At 54.2% G+C, this 15644-nt stretch overlaps 1 protein-coding gene across 2 annotated transcripts in view; it reads right to left on the reverse strand.

The window, feature by feature from the left end:
* Window positions 1-15167, reverse strand: part of SIGLEC1 (sialic acid binding Ig like lectin 1) — a 57795-nt gene extending 42628 nt beyond the window's left edge. Inside the window, exons 1-4 of one of the 2 annotated variants that reach the window (XM_075931078.1) lie at window positions 14674-15167; window positions 4586-4667; window positions 2094-2453; window positions 440-736 (exon numbers count right to left, since the gene is read on the reverse strand). In XM_075931078.1, the coding sequence (XP_075787193.1) occupies window positions 440-736; window positions 2094-2453; window positions 4586-4634 (706 nt within the window). In that variant the 5' untranslated portion in view covers window positions 4635-4667; window positions 14674-15167. Of the gene's footprint in view, window positions 1-439; window positions 737-2093; window positions 2454-4585; window positions 4668-14673 lie in introns of those variants that run through there. The other variant, XM_075931079.1, reaches the window with a different exon arrangement.
* Window positions 15168-15644: the final 477 nt, after the last annotated feature.

Consider the following 15644-nt stretch of genomic DNA (forward strand, 5'->3'; position numbering starts at 1 on the left):
AAACTTAAAAACCAACAAATGGTCTGGTAGCACTTTATAGACAAACAAAACAGATCGATGGGATCATGAGCTTTTGTGGGCACAGCCCGCTTCTTAGATGTTTTGTTAGTCTATAAAGTGCTACCAGACTATTTTTTATCTAGCAGCTTAGTAAGGCAGGATTTCCCTTTCCAGAAACCATGTTGTTTTCTCCCCATCTACAGGTCTGACAACTCTGTTCTAAACTACAGAGTCAAGCTTGGAAGAGGATTTAGGGAGCCCAGACGCCCATTTGAATCCAGCCATGAATTTCTGGGAGGGTGGCAGAGCACAACTAGCAGCATTGTGTGCAGAGAAGACTTCTTCTGTTCTTAAGACGTGACTTGGGCAATGGAGAAACCGCGGCCGGAGTGGCTGGTCCTCCCTCCCCATCCGCACGGCCCGCGTCTGAGCTACTCACATTTCACCTGCAGAGCGATTTCCCCCACTGCCTGCTTAGCGCCCACAGATACTTGGCAGGACAGTTTTTTGGAGTGGTCCTGCCAGGACAAGGAGGTCACCAGGGTCTCCTGGCGGAGGGCCCCAGCCGTGTCTAGTTGCACCGTCCCCACTACGGTGGCGCCCGGAGCATTGTAGCCCCTCCACTGCAGAGTGATGCTGTCGTACGGGCAGGCGTATGGACTGGAGCAGGTAAAGTTCACTCTCGTGCCCTCCCTTATGTCGTCTGGGGCAGCAATGGTCGGGCTGCTGGGGGCACCTAGGGATGGAAAGAACCGGGATATTCTGGGGTATCTGCAATGGGCTAGCAGCGCTGCCAGTTCATTCCTCCATCATGATAAACTAGGCAAATATAACTTAGATAGGGCCACGATAAGGTGGGTGCATAATTGGCTGGATAACCGTAATCAGAGAGTTGTTGTTAACGGTTCTAAATCCTGCTGGAAAGGAATAACAAGTGGAGTTCCTCAAGGGTCTGTTTTGGGACCCGTACTGTTCAATATCTTCATCAATGATGTAGATATTGGGATAGAGAGTACGCTTATTAAGTTTGCAGATGATACCAAACTGGGTGGGGTTGCGACTTCTTTGGAGGATAGGGACATAATTCAAAATGACCTTAGCAAGTTAGAGAAATGGTCAGAGGTAAACAGGATGAGGTTTAATAAAGAGAAATGCAAAGTGCTCCACTTAGGAAGGAACAATCAGTTCCATACATACAAGATGGGAAGCGACTGTCTAGGAAGGAGCATGGCGGAAAGGGATCTAGGGGTCATAGTGGACCACAAGTTGAATATGAGTCAACAGTGTGATGCTGTTGCAAAAAAAGCAAATATGATTCTAGGTTGTATCAACAGGTGTGTTGTAAGCAAAACTTGTGAAGTCATTCTGCCGCTCTACTCTGCACTAGTTAGGCCTCAGCTGGAGTACTGTGTCCAGTTCTGGGCGCCACATTTCAAGAAAGATGTGGAGAAATTGGAAAGGGTACAGAGAAGAGCGACAAGAATGATTAAAGGTCTAGAGAACATGACCTATGAAGCCAGGCTTCGTGAACTGGGCTTGTTTAGTTTGGAAAAAAGAAGATTAAGGGGGGACATGATAGCGGTTTTCAAATATGTAAAAGGGTGTCACAAGGAGGAAGGAGAAAATTTGTTCCTCTTGGTTTCTGAGGACAGGACAAGGAGTAATGGGCTTAAAGTGCAGCAGGGGAGGTTTAGATTGGACATTAGGAAAAAATTCCTAACTGTCAGGGTGGTCAAATATTGGAATAAATTGCCAAGGGAGGTGGTGGAATCTCCCTCTCTGGAGATATTTAAGAACAGGTTAGATAGACATCTGTCAGGGATGGTGTAGATGGAGCTTGGTCCTGCCTTGAGGGCGGGGGGCTGGACTCGATGACCTCTCGAGGTCCCTTCCAGTCCTATTATTCTATGATTCTATGATTCTATGGTGCTGTACCCTTGGACATTCATGGCAGCACCGGGGATAGAACTCAGCTGCTGCAAAAGCAGGAGCTGCAGGAGACTCGCCCACGGCTGGCAGCAGTACAGGGCTCATGACACACACTGGAGCAGGTGTACTTTCAGCCCCTCGGGCCAGCTCGTCTCCATACTCACCGGTAACTGTCAGCGTCACCCCACGTAGGTCTGACCAGCGGTCGCCCTCATTGATCTCGAACCTGAAGTTATACTTCCCGCTGTCCTCGGGCCTCAGGCCCCGTAGCAGCAGGGTGCAGTTCTGAGTGGCTGGGCTGCTCAGCAGCTCAGTACGGCCCTGGAACTGGCCGTCAACCTCACTGGGAGTGGCCGAGTGGTAGATGACGATGCGCTGTTCTTCATAACCCTTGTACCAGATGGCCACGATGCCGTTCGCGGGGGTCACCGTGCTTGGGTAGCTGAAGGTGCAGGGGATCAGGACACAGGAACCCTCCACGCCATGCAGAGTTTCGGGGTAGTTGACTCCCCATGAGCCAAAGGCTGCAGCAGACGGAGGGGAACAGACAGAGGGAGTAAGGCAAAGCAGAAAACTCAGTCAGGACAGAGCAAATCTACCCAGGCCATCAGTAGATCCCTGGGTAGAGATCCCTTCCGTTCTGGCATCGCTACTCATCTGCCGTGTCTCTCTGTGTGTAAGTCTGCGGGGCAGGGAGAGGGGCAGGGGCTTGAGCATCTCTCTTGGGCCCAGATTTTCAGAAGCGCCAACCAGCCACAATTCCCCTTAAAGTCAAGGAGCCAAACCGGTTCCTGGGGTAACTCCGTTCAAGTTAACAGAGTCATCCCAGTCGGGAATTTGTCCTAGAGTGAGCGGCTGGTGCTTTTATTGGGCCCAGAAGCTGGGCGTCCAAAATCAGGAAGTTTGGGGTGTTGTCACTCATTGCCTCAGTTTGCCTGTCTGTAAAATGGGGATAAAGACGCACCACCTGTGTTCTGTGTCCTAAGTGTAACAGAAATACAAATACTTAATGCCACCTGCTGCAAAAAGATTGGTTAATTAAGGTTTGTTCAGAACTTTAGGGCCAGAAAATGCTCCGTTGTTTGATTCTACTTCCACCCACGCTGTGTAAAACCAGGGAGTTCTGCCCTGGGAGAATATATAGGGCTCCAGTCCGGCATTGTTCCTGAACTTAGGAGAGAGAATGCGCCAAGCTCGGGATTAGAACACAAGTACAGCTACACTGGGTCAGGCCAATGGTCCAGCTAACCCAGTGTCCTGTTTTCCACAGTGGTTAATGCCAGGGGTTAACAGGGAATGAACAGAACAGGTAGCCATCAAGTGACCCCTTCCCTGTCACCCATTCCAGGCTAGTGACACCCAGAGCAGGGGCATGTATTCCTGGCCATCTTGGCTAATATTCTTTTCTGAAGCCTGTTATAGCTTTGGCCTTCACAGCGTCCCCTGGCAAGGAGTTCCACAAGTTAACTTTGCACTGTGTGCAGAAATACTTCCTTTTGTTTATTTTAAACCCACTGTCTATACATTTCAGTGGGTAACCCCTGACTCTTGTGTTGTGAGACAGCGTCAGTAACACTTCCCGACTCACTTTCTTCACTCCATGCATTGATTAACCGTTATCACATCCCTCCTTAGGCGCCTCTTTTCCAAACTGAACAGTCACAGTCTTTTGAATCTCTCCTCATATGGAAGCTGTTCCATCCCCCTAATCATTTTTGTTGCCCTTTGTCATGATTATGCGGGTTAGCCAGCAGCCTGGGGACTAAGGGGTTAACTACACCTAGCCAGGTAGAGTGGCCAATAGGAATGTAGGTCGGAATTTCAAACTGGGACAAAGGAATTTGGGTTTTTCCCTCCTTTGTCTCTCTGAGAGTTCCTCTGCAGCTACAGAGAGAGGCATACAGACACGCCTCTCTCCCCAAGGAACAATCCTTCACTTTCTGTAAGTAGGGTAAAGTTTAGATAAATCCATTCGGTTTTATTGTTTTAAGGTTTGGGAATGGGGTCTGAGATCTGAGCACTATTCAAAAGATGTTTTGGCTTTTCTTTGTAACTAAGTTCTAGGCCCATGGCGTCTCTCCAAGTGTATATTTTGTTATCTTTCCATCTAGTCACTATGCTTGCAACAGGAATATTGTTGTAATAATAAAAGTTCTTTCTCCTTCCTTTTTATTAACCTGGCATTGGTTAATTGTGTGCCCTGATTTTTATTTTCAGGGTGAGTTTCTCAAATAGTCTCTTGCCTAGTCTATTTATTAATATTTGGGTGGTGGCAGCGGAAGTTCTAGTCCCAAAATCTAGGGTTTTAAGATTTTGGGGGAAGTTTTATGCCAAAGCCTGGTAGATAAGGTTTTGGGGTACACTTGCTGGCCCCCACTTCTGCATTTATTGTGCCAGGGTGGGGAAGGAGCCATGGCGCCCTTCCTGGTGCAATTCCATTGTTAATACATCTTTTGAGTTGGGGTGACCAGAACTGTAGGCAGTACTCAAAGCATGAGTGTACCAGGAGTTATAGAGCAGGATTATGATACTTTCTGCCTGATTATTTAGCCTTTTCCCAATGGTCCAAACCGTGAGCTGTGCCAGGCAGCGGGGGGAGAAGGGCAGCACAGAACGTCATTGATCATTATTGCTAGGGTTATACTTGGCACCGTACCTTGCTGGACGTGGCTGGCCAGGAAGATAAGCTGCAGTAAGAAGGGCATGGCTGCTCCCGCTGGGCGAGGTTATGGAAGATCCTGGTGGAACGGAAAAGAGGATCATTCAGTAGGCTCTTGTGGGATGGTTAGTTTTTATGATAAGGGCCTGTCACCCATTCCCAGCCTCTGACAAACAGGAGCTAGGGACACCATTCGTGCCCAACCTGGTTAATAGCCACTGACGGACCTATTGTCCATGAATTTATCTAGCTCTTTTTCGAACCCTGTTAAAGTCCTGGTCTTCAGAACATCCCCTGGCGAGGAGTTCCACAGGTTGTGTGAAGAGTACTGCCTTTGGTTTGCTTTAAACCACAGATACGATGCAGGCTGAGAAGCAGTAGGGCAGGGTTCCTCCATGCTGCCCTTCCGCTGTGCTGCAACCCCAACCAGATGTAGTCTTCATGGCCCAGCGAATCCTTGGCCCCTCTGCTCAGACTAAGGGTCATCTGCCTGCAAGGCCTGGGGCCAAGACTCCACTCATCTCACCTGGATTATGCTGAACACCCATCAAACGGCTTTTGTTTGCAACGGGATACATTTGGCTCTCAACTGAACCAGGACCGGGGTAGAGGAACGCCGCTGACTCCTGCATGGTTACTCCGGATTCACACTGCAGCCACCAGAATCTGGATTCTGTTCTCTACAGTGACTCCGCCGCAGCTGGAAAAACACGTGCCTGGCCTTCCTGTGGTCCAGGGACGGGGGCGTGGGGCATTGCGTGTGTGTGGGGGGCGGGGGAGCGTAACCTAGCTCCATGGCCTTGTTAAACCAGACCCCTCCAGAGAGGGTGTTGGTTGGAGACCTCACCTGTCACTTACCTGCTGCTTAGAGATGACCCCCTCCTGATTGGACAACCCACTAGTTCTGGGCAGCCAATGAGAGGCCTTAGACAAAACTACCATTCTGCATGGCTTGTTTGGAAGCTCTGGTGGGAGAGGTCCAGGTTGGATATTAGGGAAAACTATTTCACTAGGAGGGTGGGGAAGCCCTGGGATGGGTTCCCTAGGGAAGTAGTGGAGTCTCCATCCCTAAAGTCTCAGCTTGACAAAGTCCTGGCTGGATTGATTTAATTGGGATCGATCCTGCCTTGAGCAGGGGGCTGGACTTGATGGCCTCCTAAGGTCTCTTCCAGCTCTATGATTCTATGAACACACACACACACCTATAGTATAGGAGAACATTTTAACCTCCCTGGACATTCAATAAGGGATTTAAAAGCAGCCTTACTTCTACAAAAGAATTTTATCATCCAATTACAGAGGGAGCCGGTGGAACTGGGGTTCATTTATAAGTTCCAACGCTATCCACTTAGGCTTGAATAAAGATCTTAACTGGTTATCGCACTACAAAGACAACTTCCCTGCCTTTGATATTCGCATCCTCACTTCAAATGCTGTGAATGAAACTCATCCACCCTGACTTAATTAGCTTCATTAACACTGGTCCTACAATTGACAGGTAGCTTCCTTTGCTGTTACATATCCTTTGGATTCTATATTTCCACTTCAACTCATCTGATGAAGTGGGTTTTACTCACCAATGCTCATGACCTAGTACCTTTTTTAGACTTGAAGTCAGTATTTATACTAATCTATTGCCCTTTCAATAGACCCCTTGTATGGCTGCGAGACCTGGCGTACTAAAAAGTCTTCAAATCACCAGCTACAGACATTCCTAAACAGATGCCTGAGGTCCATCCTTCACAGCAAACGGCAAGACTTTGTCACAAATGAGGAGCTTTGGAACAGCGCAGGACAAGAACCACTTGACATTCAAATCAAGAGAAGAAAGTGGGGCTGGCGAGGCCACACTCTCAGAAAACCATCTTCCAGCATAGTCCGCCAAGCTCTCCCATGGAACCCGCAAGGAAAACGCAAAAGAGGAAGACCTCGGACAACGTGGAGAAGATTTACTGAGACTGAAAGACAACAACTGGGGCACTCCTGGAGTCAGCTGGAAGTTTTGTCTCAAGACAGAGTAAAGTGGAGGAGACTTGCAGATGACCTATGCTCCACTCGGAGTACAAAGGTTTAAGAAGTTTGCCCTTTCAAGGTCTAAGGATTCAGTGAATTGGAATATTAGTCATCTTTTCTCTGTAATCCATACAATATTAAGCACTCCTGGCCCTGGTCTACACTAGGGCTTTATTTCGAAATAACCCTCCTTAGGTCAAATGAATAAGCAGAGTGTCCACACTACCAAACCCATTATTTTGAAATAACGGGCCGCTTATTTCGAAATCTGGACTCCCGCTTTCCTCAGGGAATAACACTTCTTTTGAAAATCGTTATTTCGAAATAGCGTTAGTGTGGACCCTCCGCTGCCGCTACTTTGAAATAACGACTTCCCAGAGTCATTTGAACGAATTACTCCCCAGTGTTTCCTGGGGCGCTAAGTCGAGATGGTGCATCCGCATTCACGGAGCCTGCCTTGGACTCATTATGAGGCTTCCCCGCAGTGTGGACACACTAGGTCGATTTTGTAAAATTGGGAGTTATTCAATCGATTTTAGTTATTTCGAACTAGTTTCCTAGTGTAGACGTGCCCTGGTGCGGTGCCTACTGAGGTCTATGTGGTTTGTTGAAACGGCAGCACCTAGGGCATATAGGAAGAACAGCACCTGATGCATTACTAATCCGTTTTCTAGGTCCAACCACAGAAAGGGAGGGGTGAAAGGGGCCAGAGAGGTCTAGTCTGGCCCCCTGGCCTGAGGCGGGGCCCAGATGTCGTTATGGGGATGGCTCAGAGTCTGAGAGCAGGATGGCCTAGCAGTTAGGTGATCTAGTTAGGAGAGTTGGGAGGTCTAGGTTCTGTGTTTATCCCTAGGTCTAGGGATAAACAGAGGTGAGGAGCAATGCTGATGCTATGCCCATGGGAGTGCTAGTAGTACTGAAGATAGAGTACGTTGCAAACGGCCCTCTATGGACACCCTTTACCATCTACATCCTCCACTCTGGGACACTAGCAAAGACAGACCCTGAGATCTCCAGCGAAGGCCCAAAGCTGCCGTCGCAGGCTTTTATCCCTGGCCCAGGCCAGCTGCTTGCTGGGGACAAGACCACACGCTTCCCCCCAGGCATGGAATGCTCCAGTTTTGGGGCCAATTTTATTTAATCTTTTTATCGCTGACCTTGGCACCAAAAGTGGATGTATCCTGATAAAATTTGCGGATGACACAAAGTTGGGAGCTATTGCCAATTCAGAAAAGGATCGGGATATCATACAGGAAGATCTGGATAATCTTGTAAATTGGAGTGATAGCAATAGGATGAAATTGAATAGTGAGAAGTGTAAGGTTATGCATTTAGGGATTAATAACAAGAATTTTAGTTATAAGCTGGGGACACATCAGTTGGAAGTAACGGAGGAGGAGAAGGACCTCGGAGTCCTGGTTGATTATAGAATGACTATGAGCCGCCATTGTGACATGGCCGTGAAAAAGGCTAATACGGTCTTGGGATGTATTAGGCGAGGTATTTCCAGTAACGATAAGGAGGTGTTAGTGTCGTTATACAAGGCATTGGTGAGACCCCATTTGGAATACTGTGTGCAGTTCTGGTCTCCCATGTTTAAGAAGGGTGAATTCAAACTGGAACAGGTACAAAGAAGGGCCACTAGGATGATCTGAGGAATGGAAAACCTGTCTTATGAAAGGAGACTCAAGGAGCTTGGCTTGTTTACTTTAACCAAAAGAAGACTGAGGGGGGACATGATTGCACTTTTTAAATACATTAGAGGGATAAATACCAGGGAGGGAGAGGAATTATTTAAGCTTAATACCAATGTGGACACAAGAACAAATGGATATAAGCTGGCTAGTAGGAAGTTTAGACTTGAGATTAGGCGAAGGTTTCTAACCATCAGAGGAGTGAGGTTCTGGAACGGCCTTCCAAGGGAAGTAGTGGGGGCAAAAGATCTATCTGGTTTCAAGATTAAACTAGATGGGTTTACGAAGGGGATGGTTTGATGAGATAACATGATCTTGGTAACTAATTGACCATTCATTATCAGAGGTAAATAGGTCAATGGAGGGATGATAGGAGTTACTAGAGAGAATTTCTGGGTGTCTGGCTGATGAGTCTTGCCCACATGCTCAGGGTTCAGCTGATCCCCATATTTGGGGTCGGGAAGGAATTTTCCTCCAGGGTAGATTGGCAGAGGCCCTGGAGGTTTTTCGCCTTCCTCTGTAGCATGGGGCACAGATCACAGCTGGAGGATTCTCTGCATCTTGGGGTCTTCAAAGTATTTGAAGGCTTCAATATCTGAGATCTAGGTGAGAGGATTATTCTGGGAGGGGTGGGTGAGATTCTGTGGCCTGCACTGTGCAGGGGATCATACTAGATGATCATAATGGTCCCTTCTGACCTTAAAGTCTATGAGTCTATGAGGCTTGGAAAACGAAGCCAGTTGAAAGTGCGACGAGTTTTGACACAACTTTTTTTTTACTGGAAAATGTTTGTGGTTTAATTTGGTGATTTTTTCGCAGGCCGGGCCTTTTCCAAAAGGTGAAATCTGGGCAGGCGTGACGGTGACAACTTTCCGACCTGCTTTGCAAACAGCATCTGCGTTTCCCAGCCATCTCCAGGGTGCGAGTTTGCGGTGCGGGGGGTAGGACGGGCCAGTTGCGATTGCCACCTGGTCCGCTCGGGGCTCCCCGCTGGAAAACCATCCACCCCCTCATGGCTTAATGGCAAAGCTCAGTGGGGGATACGCCCCCACCCAGGGCATCCCACTGGGAATTAGGGGCCTATGTGTTTGTCCCAACTTGGCGCCAAAGACGACCGCCACATTACCGCGCTGACCCAGGCGGGCAGGGTGCCAGAGAGCCTGCAGGGCCGAGAAGGAAGTGAAGGTCCCGTCTCCCTGCAGGGTCCCAGCTGGTTCCCCACACGCTTTGCCACTAAGTTTCGTTTCTCTGTGCTCCTGCCCTGGTTTTACAGTTTCGTTTTCACCAGGCCTGTCAGTTGTGGGGGCGGGGAACGGGGCAACTGCCCCACGCCCTGGTGAGTCAACTCCAGCGGCTACTATGGCAGCAAAGGCACTCGGAGCCCCGAGCCCTTTAAACTGCAGCTGGAGTGCCATGTGGCGCGTTCCGGGTGGCTCTTAGGGCTGCCTGGGTTGCCACATGGTGCGTTCCGGGCGGCTCTTAGGGCTGCTGGGGGAGGCAGGGGTGCAACGTGGCACACTCTAGGCAGTTCTTAGGGCTGCTGGGGGAGGCAGGGGTGCAACGTGGCACACTCCAGGCAGTTCTTAGGGCTGCTGGGGGAGGCAGGGGTGCAACGTGGCACACTCCGGGCAGTTCTTAGGGCTGCTGGGGGAGGCAGGGGTGCAACGTGGCACACTCCGGGCAGTTCTTAGGGCTGCTGGGGGATGCGGAGATGCCACATGGCATGCCCCGGGTGGCTCAAGGGCTGCCTGGGGAGGCGGAGGTGCCACCTGGTGCGTTCTGGGTGGCTTTTAGATCTGCCTGGGATGCCACATGGTGGCTCTGGGTGGCTCTTAGGGCTTCCTGGAGAGGCGGGGGTACCACGTGGTGCGTTCCAAGTAGCTCTTAGGGCTGCCTGGGGTGCCACATGGCACATTCCTGGTGGCTCTTAGGGCTGCTGGGGGAGGCAGGGGTGTAACGTGGCATATTCTGGGCAGTTCTTAGGGCTGCTGGGGGAGGCAGGGGTGTAACGTGGCATATTCTGGGCAGTTCTTAGGGCTGCTGGCGGAGGCAGGGGTGTAACGTGGCATATTCTGGGCAGTTCTTAGGGCTGCTGGGGGAGGCAGGGGTGTAACGTGGCATATTCTGGGCAGTTCTTAGGGCTGCTGGCGGAGGCAGGGGTGTAACGTGGCATATTCTGGGCAGTTCTTAGGGCTGCTGGGGGAGGCAGGGGTGTAACGTGGCATATTCTGGGCAGTTCTTAGGGCTGCTGGCGGAGGCAGGGGTGTAACGTGGCATATTCCGGGCAGTTCTTAGGGCTGCTGGGGGAGGCAGGGGTGTAACGTGGCATATTCCGGGCAGTTCTTAGGGCTGCTGGGGGAGGCAAGGGTACAACGTGGCATGCTACGGACAATTCTTAGGGCTGCTGGGGAATGATGGGGTGCCGCATGGCGCGTTCCGGGCAGATCTTAGGGCTGCCAGAGGAGGCGTGGGCACTGCGTGGCATGTTCCGGGCAGTTCTTAGGGCTGCCAGAGGAGGCGTGGGCATTGCGTGGCATGTTCCGGGCAATGCTTAGGGCTGCCGGAGGAGGCGTGGGCACTGAGTGGCATGTTCCGTGCAGTTCTTAGGGCTGCCGGAGGAGGCGTGGGCACTGCGTGGCATGTTCCGGGCAATGCTTAGGGCTGCCGGAGGAGGCGTGGGCACTGAGTGGCATGTTCCGGGCAGTTCTTAGGGCTGCCGGAGGAGGCGTGGGCACTGCGTGGCATGTTCCGGGCAGTTCTTAGGGCTGCCGGAGGAGGCGTGGGCCCTGCGTGGCATGTTCCGGGCAGTTCTTAGGGCTGCCAGAGGAGGCGTGGGCATTGCGTGGCATGTTCCGGGCAATGCTTAGGGCTGCCGGAGGAGGCGTGGGCACTGAGTGGCATGTTCCGTGCAGTTCTTAGGGCTGCCGGAGGAGGCGTGGGCACTGCGTGGCATGTTCCGGGCAATGCTTAGGGCTGCCGGAGGAGGCGTGGGCACTGAGTGGCATGTTCCGGGCAGTTCTTAGGGCTGCCGGAGGAGGCGTGGGCACTGCGTGGCATGTTCCGGGCAGTTCTTAGGGCTGCCGGAGGAGGCGTGGGCACTGAGTGGCATGTTCCGTGCAGTTCTTAGGGCTGCTGGGGAATGGGGGTGTGCCGCATGGCGCGTTCCGGGCAGTTCTTAGGGCTGCCGGAGGAGGCGTGGGCACTGCGTGGCATGTTCCGGGCAGTTCTTAGGGCTGCCGGAGGAGGCGTGGGCACTGCGTGGCATGTTCCGGGCAGTTCCTAGGGATGCCGGAAGAGGTGTGGGCACTGCGTGGCATGTTCCGGGCAGTTCCTAGGGCTGCCGGAGGAGGCGTGGGCACTGCGTGGCATGTTCCGGGCAGTTCCTAGGGCTGCCGGAGGAGGCGTGGGCACTGCGTGGCATGTTCCGGGCAGTTCCTAGGGCTGCCGGAGGAGGCGTGGGCATTGCGTGGCATGTTCCGGGCAGTTCTTAGGGCTGCCGGAGGAGGCGTGGGCACTGCGCGGCATGTTCCGGGCAGTTCTTAGGGCTGCCGGAGGAGGCGTGGGCACTGCGTGGCATGTTCCGGGCAGTTCCTAGGGCTGCCGGAGGAGGCGTGGGCATTGCGTGGCATGTTCCGGGCAGTTCTTAGGGCTGCCGGAGGAGGCGTGGGCCCTGCGTGGCATGTTCCGGGCAGTTCTTAGGGCTGCCGGAGGAGGCGTGGGCACTGCGTGGCATGTTCCAGGCAGTTCTTAGGGCTGCCGGAGGAGGCGTGGGCACTGCGTGGCATGTTCCGGGCAGTTCCTAGGGCTGCCGGAGGAGGCGTGGGCACTGCGTGGCATGTTCCGGGCAGTTCTTAGGGCTGCCGGAGGAGGCGTGGGCACTGCGTGGCATGTTCCGGGCAGTTCTTAGGGCTGCCGGAGGAGGCGTGGGCACTGCGTGGCATGTTCCGGGCAGTTCTTAGGGCTGCCGGAGGAGGCGTGGGCACTGCGTGGCATGTTCCGGGCAGTTCTTAGGGCTGCCGGAGGAGGCGTGGGCACTGCGTGGCATGTTCCGGGCAGTTCTTAGGGCTGCCGGAGGAGGCGTGGGCAGTGCATGGCGTGCTCTAAGCACTGCTGGGGGTAGGCAACATGGTCCAGGTGCCAGTGATAGTTGGCTGCCCTTGGCCCCGCCCCTTCTGCCTGAAGCCACACCCCTTTCTGGAGCATGGAGCTACCCTCCCCCAGCCTGCGTCCAGGGGCCCGGCGAGGCTGTCGGCTCACCTGGGTTTCTCTGGCAGCTCTCTGAAGCAAGGGATGCTGGGACGCGGGTGAGGCCTGTGGGTGGTCCAAGAACCACTTGTGGCATTCGGATCTGAATGTGGGTTTGAACAGCCCCAAGGCTCTGGGGGTCTGGGTCTGACCCCTCTAGCGGTGCTGGCTGTGGTGGTCCAGGGGCTAGGGCACTAGTCACAGATGCAGGTGGTCTGGGGGCTGCTCCTAGTTCTGCATGATCCTGAGCAACTCTCGTGGTCTCTGCCCCCCCCCCCCCCCGTTAGCTTGATTTGATGGGAATACCCAGCTCCCGTCTAGCGCGCCTCATCTCGCACGCTCAAGGCGCTTTACAAAGGAGGGCAGTATCCCCATTTTACAGATGGGGCAACTGAGGCACAGAGTTGTCTGAGGTCACTCCCCAGACCAGGAATGGAAGCCTGCTGTCCTGACTGCTAGGCCGGTGCTCTGCCCACTAGCCCGCACAGCCTTAGCTTATGAACTCTTTGGGGCAGGGACCGTGGGTCTGGGCAGAGCCCAGCGCAATGGGGCCTGATTGGGGTTAGGGTCTCTCAGTGACGCTGTGACATATGAGAGATGGGTCCAATGCAAACCCACAGGTCTCAGCCCCACGTGTTACAGCTGGGACCCATCTCACTGCGGCAAGCACCGCCCCAGAGGCTCCCCTGCCTCAGGACAGGCCCCCCAGCTGCATTCCAGGGAAAGGGGAAAAACCGGGGCACCTGGCAATTTGGAAATGCAGTGGCAATGCATCCTGGGAGTTGTAGTTGAAGGGCCACCTGTCTCCATTCACCTCTCTGGGATGGGCTTCCCAGCTGGACTACACCTTCCATGATGCATTACTGCCTTCCTGGAGCCCCAGGGGGGCAGCACTACGGGCCCCTCCCACGCAGCCCATTCCTTCGGGAGCAGGGGAACGAGCGAGGGGGAGTCTCTGGCCACAGCTCCCTTCTTCTCCTCCCCCACAACCAAGGAGGAAGAGCACACCAGGGAGATGCAAGCCGTACCTGCAGGAGCCCACGACTGGCCAACATCAACTTCCCGTTAGCTACTCAGGCCCTTTGGGAATTGTCCGGTGCCCAACCCTGCAGCAGGGAGTTCTGCAGGTTAGCTGTACCTTGTGCATGGAAGTGGGATGACACCTGCCCACTGGCTGAACTGGGGACCTCCAGAGCAGAGAAGTACAAGTGAAAGGCCAGGACGGTGGAGTCATTCATCTCTAGCTAGCAGCACAGAACAGGGCTGCTAACACCCTCCCTGTGGATTCCAGGCAGCCCGTTTCCTTTCAATTCACCAGTCTCCCGCTTGTCCCTTCACCCCTCTTAGCTCCTGGTACTTCTGGCAACCATGCAGCAGAGAATCTGCCTTTATTGGCCGAGGGTGCGCGGCCGAGCCTGATTTTCAGCAGGCTCCTGTAGGCTGACGGGAAGACCCATTTCTCTCCTTCCCCCGCGGGGACACGTCCTCTCTGTGGTCCTGGCAAAGGTGCCCAGGGGCCCGTCCTGGGGTGCACACAGCCCTGGGTCACTGCCAGAGGCAGCCGGGTGCCAGGGGGTGCACACCGCTCTAGGGGAGGCAGGACCTAGGGGCTGTGCCAGGTGTCTGTGGCTCTAGAAACTCCCCATAAGGGAGCAGACCCTTCTCCCCATGCCTGGCTCCATCCAGGGCCACCAGTGCTGAGAAGCACCGTGGTGGGGTTCCCAGCTTCCCACCGACCTTCTCGGGTCCCCTCCTTGTGCTGGATTCCGGCAGGTGTCTGCGTGGGGTCACTTCCCCCCCCCCGAGGTCTCCCCACTCCTCGCATCCTTTCCAAAGGCCTGCGCTGCCTAACGCCCAGCTGGTGTCTCACCGACTCCCTTCCTTAGCTCTGGCTCCCCGCTGGAACGCCACCCCCGGGCCCGGCCTGAGCCTGCAGCCCGACGAGCTGTCCTCTGATAGGATCCGAACTGTGCTGCATTCTGGGTCTCCGCATGTCACCCCGGGACCACCCTGCACCCAAGCAGTGCCCGATGACACCCCCCTTATCCCCGAGTCCAGCCGCAAGGGCCCCCCAGGACACGACACGCTCCCGCCGGGGGTCCCGAACGGGGCTGGAGGAGCAGGAAACGTTACCTTCTCAGAGAGCAGCTGCCTTAGGAAATCCCCCGCCGGAGGAGCAGCGCCCGGCCCGACGAGCTGCCGTCTGTGCCCGCTGGCTCCGGGGAGAGTGATTTCATCCCAGGCTGGAGAGAAATCTGGGTGAATGGGCCACTTCCCCTTTCTGGCCTTGTCATGGCTCTGCTTTGGGGAAGCGCCTGGTGCCGTCAGCTGTTTGGCTGCTCTGACCCTTCGCACATTTAGCAGCGGGTGCAGGCTGGTGCTGGGGAAAGGGCCGGCGGGCAGCCTCCCCCTGGCCCAGCAGGGCTTGCCTGGCCCCGGATGGCACCTCCACGCAGCCCAGAGGGGGTTGAGTGAGGGCAGCGTCTCAGCCCCCGGTGGCGGGGCTGGTGGGGGAACAAGTTCCGGAGCGTGTGCCAGTCATCTTCTTCCTAGCAAGCCCCATTATTATGCTTAAAAGAAGCACAGGGGATCTTTTTCAGGGGGATAAGGCAACATGCCACATTTATTGATAATATAATAAAGTAGCATGCACACACACACACGCGCACACACACACACACACACACACACACACACGCACACACACACACACGCACACACACACACCACGCCACACACACACACACACACCACGCCACACACACACACACACACACACACACACACACACGCACACACACACACGTCCTGCTGATGGAATAGCTACCAGTGTGTTGCGCGACCCAATCTATTGACCAGACAGGTTGGGTGCGAGGAAGGAGCTGGGTTCGTGTCAGTCCGGACTGATGCGCCACTTGGCAGGAGGAGCCCGATGCAGGCTGCGGCAGCCGGCGCCCCAGGTGGAACGTGCGATCGGTGCCCCGCCTGCTGGACCATCAGTGGGGTGACGTCATCGTCGGGCACCCGGTGACGTCATTGTCGGGCGCACGGTGACGTCATCGTCGGGCACCCGGTGACGTCATCGTCGGGCACTGTTGAAGGCA

This window comes from Pelodiscus sinensis, chromosome 5 (assembly GCF_049634645.1).
Source record: "Pelodiscus sinensis isolate JC-2024 chromosome 5, ASM4963464v1, whole genome shotgun sequence".
In the NCBI taxonomy this organism is placed as follows: Eukaryota; Metazoa; Chordata; order Testudines; family Trionychidae; genus Pelodiscus; species Pelodiscus sinensis.